The following is a 17,130-nucleotide window of genomic DNA, read 5'->3' as shown; positions in this document are numbered from 1 at the left end:
GGAACTCACATTTTAAAGTGAGAAAGTCACAGATATGACAAACTGGAGAGCAGGATGAGAGCTGGTGTGATAAGGAGAAATAGCTAGATTATAATCTGATGTACAATACATTGCTAACCACAGAAATTATTTCTGTCTCACAGCAATGGGAAAAGAGAAGCAAGCTCTTTGGTCCTAGTAGAGCTGTGCCTACAAGGTTTGCATGAATTTATTCATACTGTGCTCTCATCTGTGATTAGGAGCATATAGCTTTTTTATTAAAAAGGGAAAGATTAATAGCATCTGAAAGTTGCCATTTCACAGGTGTTATGATAGCACCTAGAGCTTAGATGCTCCAGGATTTAATGAATACAGCATGTAGGTTAGACAGCTGACATTTTAACTGTTATTGAATCTCAGATTACTAGATCGTTATCAGATGGAATCATATAACCAGGAGCAATTATATAAACACCATCCACCTCATTTTTAAACAAAAAAAAATTATTATGTTGAATGATAAAGTCAAAAGCTCACTCCTGATTAGCTTTGCTTTCAGAAGCAGATAACATTCATTGAGAAATAGGGTGAGGTTCTAGGAAATCAGGAGATAATTTAGCTAGTTAAAAAAAGAAGGGCAAGGGGGAAGGAGTGTGATACATTGACCAAATGTAACACCTATCACCATACAGCTGTAATATATTTAAAATCAGGTTTGTGAGCAACAGCGGGTGATTCAGACAGAAATAGTTACGCAAAAACTTGAGAGGATACAGACTTTTATGTTAGAACCAAAATTGATTGTTTTTATATTTTCTGTTTTGAGCAAATGTTATTCCAATTACATCTGGAAAAAAATCTGCTGGAAATAGGACACCAAGGTTGCAAGGCCAAGCTCTTGGGACATGATACAATTAAGATTTTGCATGCTGTCTTAATTTGGCACACTTGTGAGTATGCCATCTAATCAAGTCTTTACTCACACGATCACATACTGTGCTTATAATATGTCTCCACTGCACTGAATGAATAGAACATTTGGGAAAATCATTAGACCTTGGTTACTTATAATAGACCTAGACCTCTAGTTTCCTATAATAGAAGTTATTCAGTAATCCTAAGGATTCTGTTATTCCCTTCACCTATGAAAGACTGAAAGGTTTAAATTCCCACAGTCAATCTAGAAAACTTGCAAAAGACAGCAACCAGAAAAAACACTGTTTAACGTTAATACTGTTTAACGTTATTCGCAGGAAAAATATATTGAATTTAATTAGGAAGAGCCTGAAGTAGACAGATTCTGACAGATCTTTTTTTTTTTTTTTTTCATTGTACCATTGTCAATATATGACAGTAGCACCAATACTTATCACCTTACAAAAAAAGCTGTAAGGAAAATTCAGATGTTAAAGACTTTGGGGCACTTACTGCAGTAAGTTTACAGGGCATATTAGTACTTCAGGTACGTGGATAGCATTGATTCAGAAGATCACTAAGTGTGGCCAGTATGTTTTATGTCGGTATAATAAAAGATGATGTGCTTATTTCACAAGAAAGGTGAAGGGGATGTGATTCTCAGACTTAATTTGTGACCTCAGCCATGTATGATGAGAACTGAGGAACCACATACATACATTGTTGCCAAACTTGAAATAAATCAACCCAAACTGCAGCTCACGCTCACAGGACACCTGCTTATAGAGCTGATCTTCCATCAGATTTCTAAAGCCCACCCAGGAGCAATAGCAAGAAAGCTGTTTGAGTTTGTGTTCAAGTTTGTGCGCGGACTTCCTATTTTTACAGTTTTCATTCAGCAGCAATAGTAGTTACCTCTAAGATGAGAAGCACTGAGCTTGGTTTCTTGTATTGCCTGCGGTACAAACAAAATTCTGTAATAGGTTCTCTGGCTTTATTCTTAACACACATATGAAATAATCTTTTTTTACAGATAATTTTGCTCATGAATAAAGAGCTGTTGATCTTTCTTATGAAACTCAGGAGTTTTAATAATCTGTTTAACTAATCTTAGTAATTTGAGGCATTTGAATGACTTTCAGGTTTTTGTAGCAAGGCTACGTAAGGGAAATAGTCAGGGAGAAGTTCAGTAACTTAAGACAAGGGATGTGAAATTATGTACATCCATGCGTGACAGATGAAAATGTTCCTTGCAAATTGAAAAGACCTTTCCTACAACAGGCTGTTAACCTACTGGGACTCCATAGCCTTTCTCCAGAGCACTCACATTGCAGTATTCCAGAGGCCTCAGGTGTGGTTATAAAGATGTTGACGCTTACCAATGGAGTAGAGTTCATCTGGTGCAGCTAAGAAAAGCATTCACCTCCATATCCCTTCTAAATGCCTCTGTCATGGCCTAAACACATCACATATTCCCCAACTAATATTGGAAAACCTAGCTTGGAAAGTCCCACCATTAACTAACTGAAAAGAATACCATGAGATAAAAGCTTTGTGATAGCACATTTATATATACTTTCAAACAAAGCTGATGTTTTAAAATATCTGAAGTAAAAATGAAATGTCATTTTTGTTGTTCACCTCCATGTATCTTTTTTTGTCTCTTAGGATATGTTGATATTGGGCTAATTCCAAAAGGTGCAAGGGGAATCAGAGTCACAGAAGTTGCAGAAGCAGGCAATTTCCTTGCTGTGCGAAGTAAAGATCCAGAAAAATATTACCTGAATGGAGGTTTTATCATTCAGTGGAATGGTGAATACAAAGTGGCAGGAACAATATTTCAGTATGACAGAACAGGTGATCTAGAAAATCTGACTGCTCCAGGACCCACCAATGAATCAATATGGATTCAGGTAAATAGGTTATCACTAGCAGAGCCTGCTGGGTTTGGATGGCAGCAGAATGTATTGGGGCTTTGACACTAAGGCTGGAAAAATATGTATATTTTAGATAATGCTATTAGCATGCAGTCTTGCAAAAATCACTTAAGCTATTTTGGAGAGAAATGAACATGTTGCTTGAGAAGGCAGTTCATCGTAACTGAAAATACACATCCAATATCATAGCTTGATTGTTAAAAACTAGTATAATTCAGTGCTGCCACTAGGATAGGAATACTACCACCTATTGTTGGTCAGTCCTTTGCTCAAACTTTCCAATCTCATGTGCCAGCTTAGACCAACAAAAGTAGCTGTGATATGAACTGGACCCAGAGGAAAAGTAACTATCCCAGAAAAGGAGCTGATGTCAGGCTGGGAACAGTGTGAGCTAGCAAAGAGTGACAGCAGTGACAGCTTATGTTGAGCAACAAAGTACAGCATTAGATAGACAGATCAGTAGCTTATGGTAACTAAAATGGATCTGCTTAGCATATACTGATTGAGGTTTCTACCTTCTGTTTCTTTTATACTGCTTTATAGATTCTAACTTAAATGTAACCAGCTTCTGTTAATCCTGCAAAAAAAAAAAATTAATTGCCCCTTTGTTCTCTGAATGTATCTTTCTTTCACGGCTTGTTTGCCTGTGTATCCACCATGCCGTTAAAGAAGTGCTAGAGGAATGATGGGCACCACTTTCACACCTTGAATGTCTGGAGAGAAGGCACATCTAATGGGTAACTCAACAATCACTGTCAGGAACAAAGCCAAGGAAACAATTAGAAGGAAGAATAGAAGTTCATTGTCTCAGTATTTTATCCCTTGAAAATGTTTTTCTTCTCTCCCTTCTGTTGGCCAAATTGTGAATTTCTTGGGTGGCTCATCTCAACTGGAATTTTCCTGTTTAATCCACAAACATTGAAAAAAAAATAAAGCAGGATTTGAATAAAATCTGTAGTTTTCTGACCTACTGGATATTTTTTCAAAATGTTTCATGTTATAGGGTAATTACCATTTATAATGATGGTAGGCAATAGCTCTTAATCAGCAACACATTTGCCAGTGCCTTGGATGGACTTTGCATTATCTTTTCTTACAAGTCAATAGGATGCCAATTATGCTGACCCACTTATTCCCACCTGTGCTTGCAAAAGTGCCTGGCAAACAGCTGTGTCTTAGAAAGGCACATGTGTGCACCACTGAATGGAAGGTTTGCTGGTCTGAATTTCGGAACTGGTGGTAGCTGCTTTAAACCTTGGTGATTCTTCTGCTTTCACGCATGGAAAGCCTTGGGCCAGTAGATTATTATAATCATAAATAAGTAAATAAACTGCACTCTTTTTCCAGCTGCTTTTTCAAGAGACTAACCCTGGAATCAGGTATGAATACACTGTTCGTAAAGAAGAAAGTCATGAGAATGAGATTGGAGAGCCAGAGTATTTTTGGCAATATGGAGAGTGGACAGCCTGCAGTGTTACCTGTGGAAGAGGTAATTCCCATGTTCTTCTTCTATTACTTTTTGACTTTGTTACTGGCAAATTTCATCTTTGCTTTAAATTATCTGGATGGTGTTCTATAAGAGGTAAGGTTTTACTTGCATTTAGTGAGAAAGCATACGTTGTAATATATTTTGGCTTTAAAATAAATTAAGTTAACAAACCTATTTAAAGCAAGTGGGTTTATGTAGTACCTACCTTGAAATTCTCAGCCTCTCCGAACAAAAACGAAAACCTAGTTTTCTTTTCCTCATAACTTATTGCCAGTATTGTTTGCAGTAATCCTACTTACCAGCATGTTGTGGTTTAACCCGGCAGGCAGCTAAGCACCACACAGCCGTTTGCTCACCCCACCACACCTCCCAGTGGGTTGGGGGAGAGAGCTGGGAGGAAGAAAAAATAAAAGTTTGTGGGTTGAAATAAAGACAGTTTGAAAGGACAGAAAAGGAAGGGTAATAATAATAATGATTATGATGATAATAATAATAGTAGAATGTACAAAGCCAGTAATGCACAATGCAATTGCTCACCATCCACTGACCAATGCCCAGCCCATCCTTAAGCAGCTGTCCCCCCCACCCTGGCCAGGCACCCCATGTCAACTGTGTTTGTTTGTTTTGTTTTTTGTTTTGTTTTGTTTTGTTTTGAGACTGGTCTCTCATCACATAGCACCATGTGCTTTCTTGTTAGCAGAAGAAAGCTTTTTCTTTAGGTACCCAAAACAAATGTTTTGCTTAATGGCACGCTGTATGTTTTAGCTCTGTTACCTGTTTGTGGATAAAGTTTAATATAACAATTGGCGTGATAACAAAACGAGGGGGGCAGGGAAGTGTTATTAGACTGCTTATTATGTTTTTATTCGACATCTGCTCTGCTTTTCCCAGAAGTGTTTCTCACTAAGTAAATTACAATCCTGTGCACTACCTTCTGGCTAAAGAACTGTGTGATTTGGCTTTGATTTCTAACAACCACATGATTACTTAAATAGAGGACTGCAGGATATGGAGCATTTTTTGTTTTTTATTTAATAAGTGGCTTCCCCCATTACCGTCTTTGGACTCTTAACAAGTATTTTTTGAGCTCATGGCTTTGTTTTTTTGCATAGGTAGAAATGATGTGTTTCAGGAAAGATAGTGAACAACTTGGTATGACTGCACAGGGGAACCAAGAGGTGCATAACAGTTTAAGAGCATGGAAGCCTTCTCAGTTCTCTCTGTTCCTTCAAGAACAGGAGGAAAGGAATTAGTAGACCCTTTGCTCTCTTTCACCTTAGATATATACGTTTGTAAAAGTGGCTGAACAGGCATGAAGGAATATGTGATCTACTAATGTATAATGAAGTCAGGGTATTGTCCCTCACTCGCTATTCAGAAAAAAAAAAAAAAAAAGGAAACCCTGGTGTAGAGCTTCAGTACATCACTTGAACCCTTGAACCTGGGGAGCTCTGATATTACAGTCTGTTTTCATTTTTCTGCAGGTATACGATGCTTAATCTGACTGTGCTCTGGGCTGTCTGAATGTGCACCAAACATGCTGTTGTATTACCTTGGCAGTGAGTCTGAGTTAGCTCTGGCCCTCTGAGGCACCACACCAGTGCAGTAACATAGCAGGCTTATGTCTGGATGAGCAGAGTACAAACACTTAAGCAAAAAACACCTGGAGCTCTGCTGCACGAAAAAAAAACAGGAAGTATCAGCAGAGAAGGAATATTGGGAAAATGTTAATGCTCCATCAGCATAGAAATATGGAAACTCTAAAGTCTTGCCTCATTTAGCAAGGAATGGTTATGGTAGTAATTGTTGATGTAGAACCAGAAATTCTCACATAGTTGCACAATATTGTGGTTTGATCCCCCCAAGTTCAGTTCAGGAACAAGAGGCAAATAAAGGCAGAACTGAATGTTCCCAATGTTGCTCCATTAATCAACACATTTCCTCAACTTCCACAGAACTACCTTTTAGGTTTAAATAATTAGATTGATTTTATCTGAATGTACAGCCTGTTTAGATTCAGAATTTAATGCCATTGGCAGCAACAAAGCTGTAGTGCCAGATTTCAGACATTTAAAGATTTCTGTAAGGTTTCTAAGATAAAAGTGCATTGAAGTAGGCAAGAAGATTATCTTCAGCTATCAGTATGCTACCTGACAGCCCTTACTGAAGACAGACCTTTAATGGGGATCAAGGAGATAAGAAAAGTTGCATTTGTTTAGACTAAACGTGGTAGTGAAATAACCTTCAAGGACTTAGGCAGTCATCATTTGGTAAATAATAAACTAACTGTTTTGCAGGATCAAAGGGAGGGCCAAGAAAGGTGAACTATTGAACTAATTCTGATGGGTATAGCCAGCGGAAGAAATTGATCCTTACCTAGAATTTTCTTTTAGCAAACCTGGACCTGTCTAAAGATGCATTGTAGGCCTCTCATCAGGATGGGTTGAAATGGTAGCAGTAAATCCAAGAGCCCTTCAGTCTTCTGTAGCAGCAGAGATCAGAACAATGCAAACAAATTCTTTACAGAGCCAAGAGAGAAAAACTGAGTTAGAGTGACAAATGGGACTGCAGACACAAGAGCAGGCTGATCCAAGAATGCCTCTTCTGTCCTAAGAGAAAAAGTAGTTCTAGCCCCATGATACATTACCCTTGGATAAGAATCTGTACCTGGAAAAATTCCCAATGATGCATAATGTCTCTGTAGAGTGAGGTTGTCCCTTCTCAGAATGACCCCATTTTCTAAAACGCTCTTGGCCTCAGGATAGCACCACGTACATTGCTGTGCCCTGGTCCATATCCTTTCCCAATTCCATTGAAGCTGTGAAAGAGAAGAAGTAAATGTGCTTACATTTTCCAGCATCTCCTTCACATGCCCCTGTCTTTTATAGTCTCAAAGAGAGAGTGAGTCTGACCAGCCCACAATAACATCATTTAATAGTGAAAAAATGTAGTGTGAAAAATCAATGTCCTTAGGGACAAAGGAGGTGAACAGAGCTAGCAACTCTTCAAGGATGTTTTTCTTTGACCACAAGAACTCTCCATCCCCTTGTGTAAGAAAGTGAGCAGGGAGGGCAGAAAAATTGGATGGCTGGGCAAGGACCTGCTGGTAAAACTGAGGTGTGCACAGGCAATGGAAGCAGGGACACGTGGCCTGGGAAGGGTACAGGGATGTTGTTCTGAGGTGCAGGGATGGGATCAGGAAAGCCAAGGCACTGATGAAACTGAGCTTGGCAAGGGATGCAAAGAACAACAAGAAGGGATTCTGTAGGTACATTGGCCAGAAAGCAAAGCCCAAGGAGAGTGTTACCCCCTCTGAAAAACGAGAAGGGAGAGCTGGTAACAACAGGCATGGAGAAGGCTGAGGTAGTCAGCAAATTCTTTGCCTCAGCCTTCACTGCCAGTCAGGCTTCCCACGTCTCTCCAGTCCCTGAACCTGTAGGTGAGGGCTGGGGGAACAAAGTTCCTCCCAGTGTAAGTGAAGAGCAGGTTGGAGACCACCTGATGAAACTGAACATGTACAAGTTTATGGGGCCCGATGACCTGCGTCCCAGGGTCCTGAGGGACTGGCTTACGGAGTTGCGAAGCCTCTCTCCATCACATTTGAAAAGTCCTGGCAGTCAGGTGAAGTCCCTTGTTACAGGAAAACTGTGGAGGGACACTTTGTCAGGGAGCAGAGTGACAGGACAGGGGGGATTGGCTTTAAACTAAAAGAGGGTAGGTGTAGATAAGATGTGAGGAGGAAATTCTTCACTGTAAGGGTGGTGAAGCCCTGGCACAGGCTGCCCAGAGAAGCTGAGGGTGCCCCATCCCTGGCAGTGCTCAAGGCCAGGCTGGATGGGGCTTTGGGCAACCTGGTCTGGTTGGAGGTGTCCCAACCCATGCCAGGGTGTTGGAATTAGGTGGTCTTTAAGGTCCCTTCCAACCCAACCTGTTCTATGATTCTGTGAATATTTTCTATACAAAAGATACCTAACACTGTGTGCAGGGAAAAGGAGAACACTTGGTAATGAACAATATCCATTTGTCATGTAGAAAATAGTTTGGTAATTACATTGCAATCCATTCATGACAAACTCTAAGGGGGATAATATACAATAAAAATCATAAGCTTTGCTCTGTCCTCTCTGCAGGGTAGTTGGAATCTCTGATTGCCATTTGCTTTAGGCAAAAGAAAGGAATTGCTTTGCAGTCAGGAAGTCTGCATTATAGAAGGTGTCCTACAAGCTCTTCCACTGTCAAACTTGAATTGTGCACAGCAGCCCTCTAGCCAAGAGGGTTGTCCCTCCAGAGTCTGCTGTCCAGCCAGGTAGCGTGTAAAGCCCTAAAGCTTTTTTTATAGGAAGATTAATTTGAATGTCTCACTGAGTATTTTTCTAGATCCATTATGCTTTCTACCCATTATGCTGTCTTTACATAATGGTCAATTAGAAATTACAAGTTAAATTCCTCTATCCTTGTCAAAAGGCCATAGTGATGTTTTTTAGAACTAGCTTTGAGTGGCATTGAATGTAACAAGAAGCAAAAAACACAACACGGCTGCAACAAAGGGAGAGTATTAAGCAACTTCAGAAATGTACTTCTCCGTAGATAACAGCAGTGATTGGCAAATTCTCAAAGCTTTGCAGAGGACTTGACTGTAAGATTTGTTTGGGGGTTAATTGTTGTGTGCCCTCTAAATCCTTTACAACTGTTATCGTGGCTGTTTTGCTAAATTACCTCCAGGTGTTCCTGAACTGAAATGTACTACTAAACTTGTAGCATTGAGATTAAAAAAAAAAACAACAGTCACTGTGTTTTACTTCACGATTACGGGTCTAAGTTTTATAGCACCAAGAATGTAAAGGCTGGCTCTTGTATTGTGTGAGTGCTTTGTGCATTCACTGAATGTCATTCATTCAAATACCGAAGTGAATTCCTTTGCAGAGTATTTGATGTACAACAGTGACAATTTAATGTTAAAACTAGTGAGTTTTGCTATCAAATATGCTCTTTTGCACACACATTTCTATATCTGCTTCTGGAGGTGCAGGACCTTTGGTTCTGTCATTCTCAGCCTTAACTTCACCCAAACTAAGCATCATGGAGTAGCTTGGGTTGGAAGGGACCTTAAAAGATCATCTGGTTCCAAGCCACCTGCCGTGGTGAGGCTGTTCAGCCAAGAGGTTTCTAATCTCTTTCAAAACCCATCCAGACCCAAATGATTTCAAATTGGTGCTTTTTTTTTTTTTTCTTTCCAAACTAAGTGAGAAACTGGGAGCTGAGTGGGTCAAATTTCTATCTCCTGTCTAAAAAGTTCTTCTGTATTAGGGTTGAAGTGGCGCAGAGAGGTATAAGTGGTCTCTGAGCAGATTTAATTGAAATTAAGGCCTGCGTGAAAGCTGGTAAACCAGGGTCAGTGTGAGGTGACTAGTTTTCTGTTGTTGCACTTTCAACTTTCTCAAGATGAAATACCCAGCTGTGTTTCATTATGTCATTATATGTATACCTATATATATTTTACTCTCTCTAATCACAAAAGGGGTAATCACATTTTAGGGTGACATAGGGAAAAGCAAAGAGGAATAGTATAGCTGAAAGCAAGACTTGAACATTCAATAGAAAAATGAGGCTTGGGATGCATAAAATTTTTGTTTAGGCAGGTTCAAGCTAATTTTATGAACCATTCACCCAGCTCAACTTTATTTTTCTATCTTATTTTCATTACCAGCTAAGGACCTTGAAAAACACATTAAAGTTGCACACAAGGTTCCTTCTTTCTTTATCGTATCTGAGCTAAATTGAAACGCTATTATATTTTTAAGATGACAGCTTTCAAGAAAATATATATGCATCTATATGTGTATATAGAATTCCTTTCAGCTTTCGAACTGAACTGTACACCATCATGAGGAAAAAAAAAAGAATTAATGATTTCTTTAAACATATGCATCTACCCCAGAACTTTCCAGATTTTCAAACTACAGTGCAAATTCATATAACTTTCATAATAAAAAATGTGTATAAAAATGTGAATAAATTTGTTTATTGATGCCAGTGATCAGCAAATGTTTTATGGAAATGTACAGACTGAACAATACTTCTGTGAAGGTTTATAGTGGTTTTAAAGTGAATTATAGCAGCTGAAATGACACTAAAAAATTATCAGAGCAAAAGAATTCTTCTGTAGCTTATTTACATTTGTAAGAGCAACATATCATATGATTTTGAAAGGAACGGAAATGTATTTCTGTGAACTGCTTTGTTTACAACTAACAGAAAGGCTGCTTACTATTCCAGTTACATTTTCCGTAGCATAAAACAGGACCTTGCTGCTTGGGAGTCCTGCACTGAACCAAAAAGCATTCTGCTGCTTGGAGTCCCCTAGGAAAAGGAGAGCCATGTCCGTGCTGCAGTCAGAGAGGCTGTGCTGTCATGCAGCTACTGCCACATCACATACCCCGGAGCTCGAGTGCCTCAGCAAAACGAGTATTAATGGAAGGGTAGGGCTGCAGTCCCTCTCATTCTCCCTTTTAGGTGAAACAAATCCATGTTCTAGAAAATCAGCCCTTGTTTATGACTATAGGAGGCTCAACATCAAATCCCATGCTCACTTTGGTAATTGTTGTGTACATCCCAGCCACAAGTCTGAAAGTAACTCAAGAAGCTATAGCATTTCTTCAGTGTCACAGACCTGATATCCTGGACTGCTATCAGAAGGGGGTAAAGGTTTCCATCTAATTCATGGAAGGAATGACCCAAATATGCATAGAAAGTTTTTAATTTTCTTCTGTCTTGTGGAGGTCTTTTTCAGTAATATTTGGCTATAAGTTCCCCTTCATATCTGCACTCCATGCTCAGTTCTCCCACCAAAAATTACCTCTATTGCTGACTTTGGATTTCCTAGTATTACATTTGGTAGTCTGTTTCTTCTTTTCTTTCTTTTTTTTTCTTGTTTTGTTTTATTTAAAGTTTTTTTTGAATGCTGTGAAATTATTTAAATCAAAGTAGTAATAATTTATAAAAATAGCATGAATTTTTATGACATACATGTTCATGGTCATATATGGGGATACTGTATAGAGGAACAGAAGCATATGCTGCATAGAAGGATATTTTCATATTTCCCAAGCATTATTATGTATAGATTGCTGTTCTTGTCTTCCAGATAGATTCCCATGCTGGTTATTAGGAGGTGTGAGAGAAGGAGAAGCTTGATTCCTAAAAATACTGCAAAATAATGTAATGCTTCCCTGACACCATGGTAATAGTGTTACTAGGCCCATTCCTTCCCAGGAGAGGGATAAAAGTCACAGAGAGAGTGACTTAGCATCTGCATATTAATTGTTGTGAATTAATAGCAAAATTAGTTTAATAGCAATGAATAAAAAAGGTTTCTTCAGTCTTATTAGTCCTTGGGATTTGTTTGGGTTTGCAGCACAGAATCTACCTCAAATTATTGTAAAATTCTGTGGAAGGCAGGCCTCTGGTAAGTAGTTTTCTTTAGGTTCACAGTAGGGTTGATGCAATATTTTGGTTCATGTTTCTTTCCCTTAAATGAGCAGGAGTTTTAGTGAGTGGAACTATTAGTAAATAATCTTAGTTGTATGTATGGAATATCTCTGTTCTTTCCACTGCTGTAATTTGCCTCTTATCATCAGTGCTGAGTATTAGTTATTTAAAAAACAGATTTTCTCCTTTGTGTTATGACATCATCATTTTAGGTCATTTGTATCAGAACTTTTAAAAAGCAGAATTCAGCATTAGCAATCACAGGGTTATATTTTTTGGTGAAATGCTCTGGTTTGTTTTCTGCTTAATTGCTCATTCCAGAAGTACAAAGTAAAGATCACCAAAATTCCCTTGCTGCAAACAGCCTGGTGCTATCATGTTGCATCTTTGCTGTGCCTGATTTCAGGATATAGGAACCCTTTTGGAGACTGACAATTTAATTGAGATCAGGGAAAGTGCTTTCTAGTGTGTTGTTTCAGCTACTGATTCAAAAGACCCATGCATGACACTTTTTCAACTTGATTAAAGTATACTTATACCTGACATAGCCCAGGCATTCAGCAGAACTGAATTTTACTCCAGGAGGAGTCACACAGCTGTTCCTGTATTCTAAGATGAAGTGCAATCATTATGTACTCGCCATGCTAGAGAACTTCTGCAGTTTTTCCCCAGCCTACACGGATTACTCTTCCTTTTTTTTGTCTTTCTCTTCCAGGGGTGCGGCGCCAGATTGCCCACTGCATGCGAAAGGGAAGTGGAGCGATCAAAAACTCCTTCTGCGACCCAGCAACACAGCCAAATGGACGACAGAAGAAATGCTTTGAGAAGGACTGTCCGCCCAGGTACCAGATACTGGGAGGGCCCTTGTAATCTTGTTTCAGAGTCGTTCAAAAGGAAATGTTGGTTCTAATACCAGATTAATGTGACATCTGCAGCCTGCCACGGTGACAGCTCCTAAGTATTTCAAAGCAAGGTGTCAGAAACCCAGTAATAATTAAATTAGGAGTGTGCTGCCCTGCAAAGTTTCCAGTGTGAGTTGCTGAGCAGTCTGCTGTGAAAGGCAGAGAATGCTATCTGTCATCTGTATAGATACTCTTTTCATTTAGTTTAGATGCAGGTGTGCATGCAAGCCATGTAAGTTTTTATTTTAAAAATTCTGTCTTAGCTCAAGTAATACTGTATCATTGCATGTTCCAAAACTCAACTTGCAGAGAAGATTTTTAAGCCTTTTGATGCTGTTTTTCAGTATTTTTTTTATATTCCTTTGTCCTTTTTGTGAGGAAGGATGATTGGAAATGCGCACTTTTTCATAACACTAATTACCATACCTTCTTTTTAATACTTATAATATGACATCTTTTCTATCGTATCCCTTCTTATTTTTTCTTTCCAGGGAAGTGCAGCTTTCTTCATTCTGTGTTCACATGGGAATCACTTTTTCTATTCCCATAGCATTATTTTAATGATCTTTTTCATCTCTCTTTTTTCCATTCTACGATTTTAGGGAGCAGGGTAAGGAAGATTAACCATAGCAAACATTCCAGGTGACAGCAGCCTGTGGCTGTAAAATAGGCACAGATTTGCTGGAAGGTATCAGTGGTGCAGGGACGTGACAGTACAGCTCCTGTTCTTGTTGCTACAGTCAATATTGGTTTTAGTTTTGTACTTTGGATACTGGAACATCTTGCTTTTGTCTTTCATTTTCTTTGGAAATCCTTTATCATGATGTCCACAGTGGTATATCAGTCTTTACCTAGTAATTCTAGTTAATTCGGGATCAAATCCAAGTCATTGCAATGATTTCCTTAAGGTATACCATGTTATCTGTATCAGCAGCAATTTTCATGAAGTTTTAACGTAACAAATTGTGTGGCTGTTGGTTTTATTAGTCGTTTCCAAGTATCTTCACAAGAAAGTATGATGCCTCCTTTGAGAACTACATCTTTACGGTTGCAGCCTCTATGAATAACTGTTAAAAGCATAAACTGTCAGCATTTCGTAGTTCTGTATAGATTGCTAGGAAATCAACTGACAATAGATCAGACTTATTAACTAGTTGACTGCTTAAGAGCTGAGCCTTCCCACGTGTGGGGGAACTTTGTATTTACTACATGTATTAACTGTTTTATTTATTCCAAATGTTTCAAATGTGCTCAAGTTTACTCCATTTGCTCTAAGTGGTTGCATTATTCAGGCCTGTTCTTGAAAGTGAGGGAGCAGAACTTGTCCATTATAAGGCAGATCGCGGAATTACATTAAGTGTGAACTAGTCAGAAAAGCTCTCGTACGCTGCCAGTCGGAGTGATGCTTCTCAAGCTCATTCTGCTCTGCAGAGAAAAGGAGTAATTATCCTTCTGAGGACTGCAAAAAATACTTGACAATTTTCAGTCCTCAGTGCAGGGAACCCAGACAATATATACTTCTAGAGTCAATTTCCATATGTATTTTTATCTTAACAGAAGAATGACTGTAGTTGTGTGACTACCTAAGTAAGCCCCTATTCTGGTTTCTAGCAGGGCCATAACTACATGCCTAAGGAGGAGCAGACAAGGCAGGCATAAATTATCTCCTGTTCTAATACTCTTAGAGTTTCCAACTGTTTTTAACTCGATGCATTTCCAGAGCAATGTATGCTTTCTCTCTGCAGTAATTCAGCCTCCCTCTGCAACTGTGAAACGTCTTTCATATACATCTTCCTTTGCAAGAATTTCCACATTTTTTATGCCCACTGTGTGGAGAACCACACATTTTATTTATTTTGAATGTGGCTCTTACCAGCTTCTTTTGGTCGCCACTAGTTCTTTTCATAGAAGTGCTGACAGTGAATAGTAAGTTCCTATTCACCCTTCCCAGGCCACTTATTTTGTAGATCTGGTCTCTGATCCAGGCTGTGGTCCCAGCATGGGGTTTAGCTGATATTTACTTTTCCATGACATGTGTGTTATGTCTAACCCAGACAGGTAGTTACACGTAGAATCATAGAATCATTTAGGTTGGAAAAGACCTCTAAGATCATCAAGTCCAACCCTTAACCTAGCACTGCCAAGTCTACCACTAAAGCATGTTCCTAAGCACTGCATCTACATGTATGTTGAATACTTCCAGGGATAGTGACTCAACTGCTTCACTGGGCAGCCTGTTCCAATGCTTTACAACCTTCACCAATGCTTTCAGTGAAGAAAATTTTCATAATATTGAAGCTAAATGTCCCCTGCTTCAACTTGAGGCCATTTTGTCTTGTCTCATCGCCTGTTGCTTGGGAGAAGAGACCAACCCCACCCTGATACAACCTCCTTTGAGGTAGCTGTAGAGAGTGATAAGGTCTCCCTAAGCCTCCTTTTCTCCAGGCCAAACAACCCCAGCTCCCTCAGCCGCTTCTCATAAGACTTGTTCTCTAGGCCCTTCACCTTCAGACATCTCTGTCTGAAAAGCAAGTAGGCACTTCAAGCACACAAGATACTGTGGTTTGGTGGTTGTAAAGAAAATCTGAATGTTAGAGAAAGGTGTCCTGTACGGCACTATTTAGCACAACTGAGAGTTCATGTGAAACTGCCAAAGGACAGGTATTTTGTAGTGAGAGGTGGCTAAATTCTGTACGAGAGCTGAGGACAGTGTCATTAAAAATGGCACTACTGGGAACCTTTGGTTGCAGCTGTAGCCACAAGACTGGAACTGCTAGATGATATCATGTTTCCCAACAGCAGACCAGTTTCTTTGTGGGAACATCCTGTCTGAAACAAGGATGCTGTCTTGCACAACCCTCCTATGATCTGCTGAATCCCGTGGATGGAAAACAGGCTACCACGCACCTATCTACTAGGTCACTAGCTCAAAATTAGATAATGTATCAAATGGTAGCTACAGGCAAAGAATAACATTAATGTTTGTAACTTGCACAAACCAGGTCTTATCTCATCAATCCATTTCAGGAAGTTAATTATAAACTGTTTAATGACAGGCTTCTGCAAAGTCCAAGTCTTAATATTATTCTTGTTTTGTTTCTTCCCCATGCTTCCTACTAAAAAAATCTGGGGCAATGCAAATATTTTAAATGTAGCAATACATGTGTGCCACGTGTTGACTAAGAACAAAATAAATATGGTTCAATAGTTGAGAGTTCAAACATGATACAGCTGCTCATGTGAAACTTCAGTGATGCTCCTCAGCAGGAGTGACTGTGGCGTGAATGTATGTGTTTTCCATACTACGCTATGGAATGAGGTTTCCAGTTATATGTTTCTTGGATAGGCATGGATTTTGCTCCATAGATGTTCATGATAAAAATCAACAGATACTACATGAAGAAAAAGAGAGCAATTTTAACTACTTGTGCTCTGAGTAGAAGTTTTACCCTGCCCGTACAGAAAATTGCCTGAAGCGATTTTAACCTGACTACCCCCTTAAACAGAGGAACCGTAAATAGGATATTTTCAAAGTACTTGGGATCTCCTGCAATATCCAAATTGATCTGCTTCTTTACAATTTTATTGTATTGTCCCGCTTCTAAATTGTTTAGTAAACTTCAACAGCATAATAAGAACATAAAGTTTTGTTTCTACTATAATACTTAGACCAAATAACAGTGCCTTGTTGATACGTGCTCTGCCTGGTGTTGTACAAGTATGTGTAGTGAAAGAAGACCATCTTTCTTTAAAGAAATAGTGAGAGGGCAGGAATATTGAGCCCCATAGGAAGAATATAGCAAACTTAGGTCCCAAAATCCCAACAGGATCCTCATTCAGCATACATCATCTAGGCATAGACAGACAGGGTTGTTGGGCTCTGCCTCAATTATTACAGACCTTGAAAACTCAGTATGATAGGAAAAAGAGAAGTCTCATTCCAGGCAGCTGAATGCCCCCTGAGAAAATCAGATTTTGTCCCTACCTCTGTCCCAAAATTGTTGTTATGACAGGCAAGTCACATAATTTTCAAAAATTCTTCTTATGTTTACGCTCTTCATTTTCTGGATGCATGATTGGGTGCTGCTAGCTGGACTGTAGAAGAGCTGAGCACTCACAGCTGCAGTGGAAAATCTACTGAAGTTATGCTTTCACCATACAGGCTGCTCTCTAGTTTGAGAGCCTCAGGAAAATTTGTGCTCACACAAATTAGTTACCCAAATCATACACTTCATTTGTTTGTGAACACAATCTTTCTGTGCCATGTCTGCCTGTGGAGATAAGACAGTCCTGTCACTTTGTAGGGACAAGGTGATGCATTAATATTGAAGAGCCACTCATTTGCTGTAGTAGGAACAAGTATTAGACAAACTCCCATCAGGCTTCAGTTTCTACCAACTTGTCCCACCACAATCAGCAC

At 39.3% G+C, this 17,130-nt stretch overlaps 1 protein-coding gene across 4 annotated transcripts in view; it reads left to right on the top strand.

Moving 5' to 3' along the window:
- Nucleotides 1-17,130, top strand: part of ADAMTS12 (ADAM metallopeptidase with thrombospondin type 1 motif 12) — a 171,468-nt gene that overhangs the window by 130,768 nt on the left and 23,570 nt on the right. For all 4 annotated transcript variants that reach the window (XM_013181607.3, XM_048051242.2, XM_048051245.2 and 1 more), the window contains 3 exons: nt 2,563-2,807; nt 4,179-4,320; nt 12,524-12,650. In XM_013181607.3, the coding sequence (XP_013037061.3) occupies nt 2,563-2,807; nt 4,179-4,320; nt 12,524-12,650 (514 nt within the window). The remainder of the gene's footprint in view (nt 1-2,562; nt 2,808-4,178; nt 4,321-12,523; nt 12,651-17,130) is intronic.

Source organism: Anser cygnoides, chromosome Z (genome assembly GCF_040182565.1).
Source record: "Anser cygnoides isolate HZ-2024a breed goose chromosome Z, Taihu_goose_T2T_genome, whole genome shotgun sequence".
Taxonomy (NCBI): domain Eukaryota; kingdom Metazoa; phylum Chordata; class Aves; order Anseriformes; family Anatidae; genus Anser; species Anser cygnoides.
This window is presented reverse-complemented; position numbering and strand designations above follow the sequence as displayed.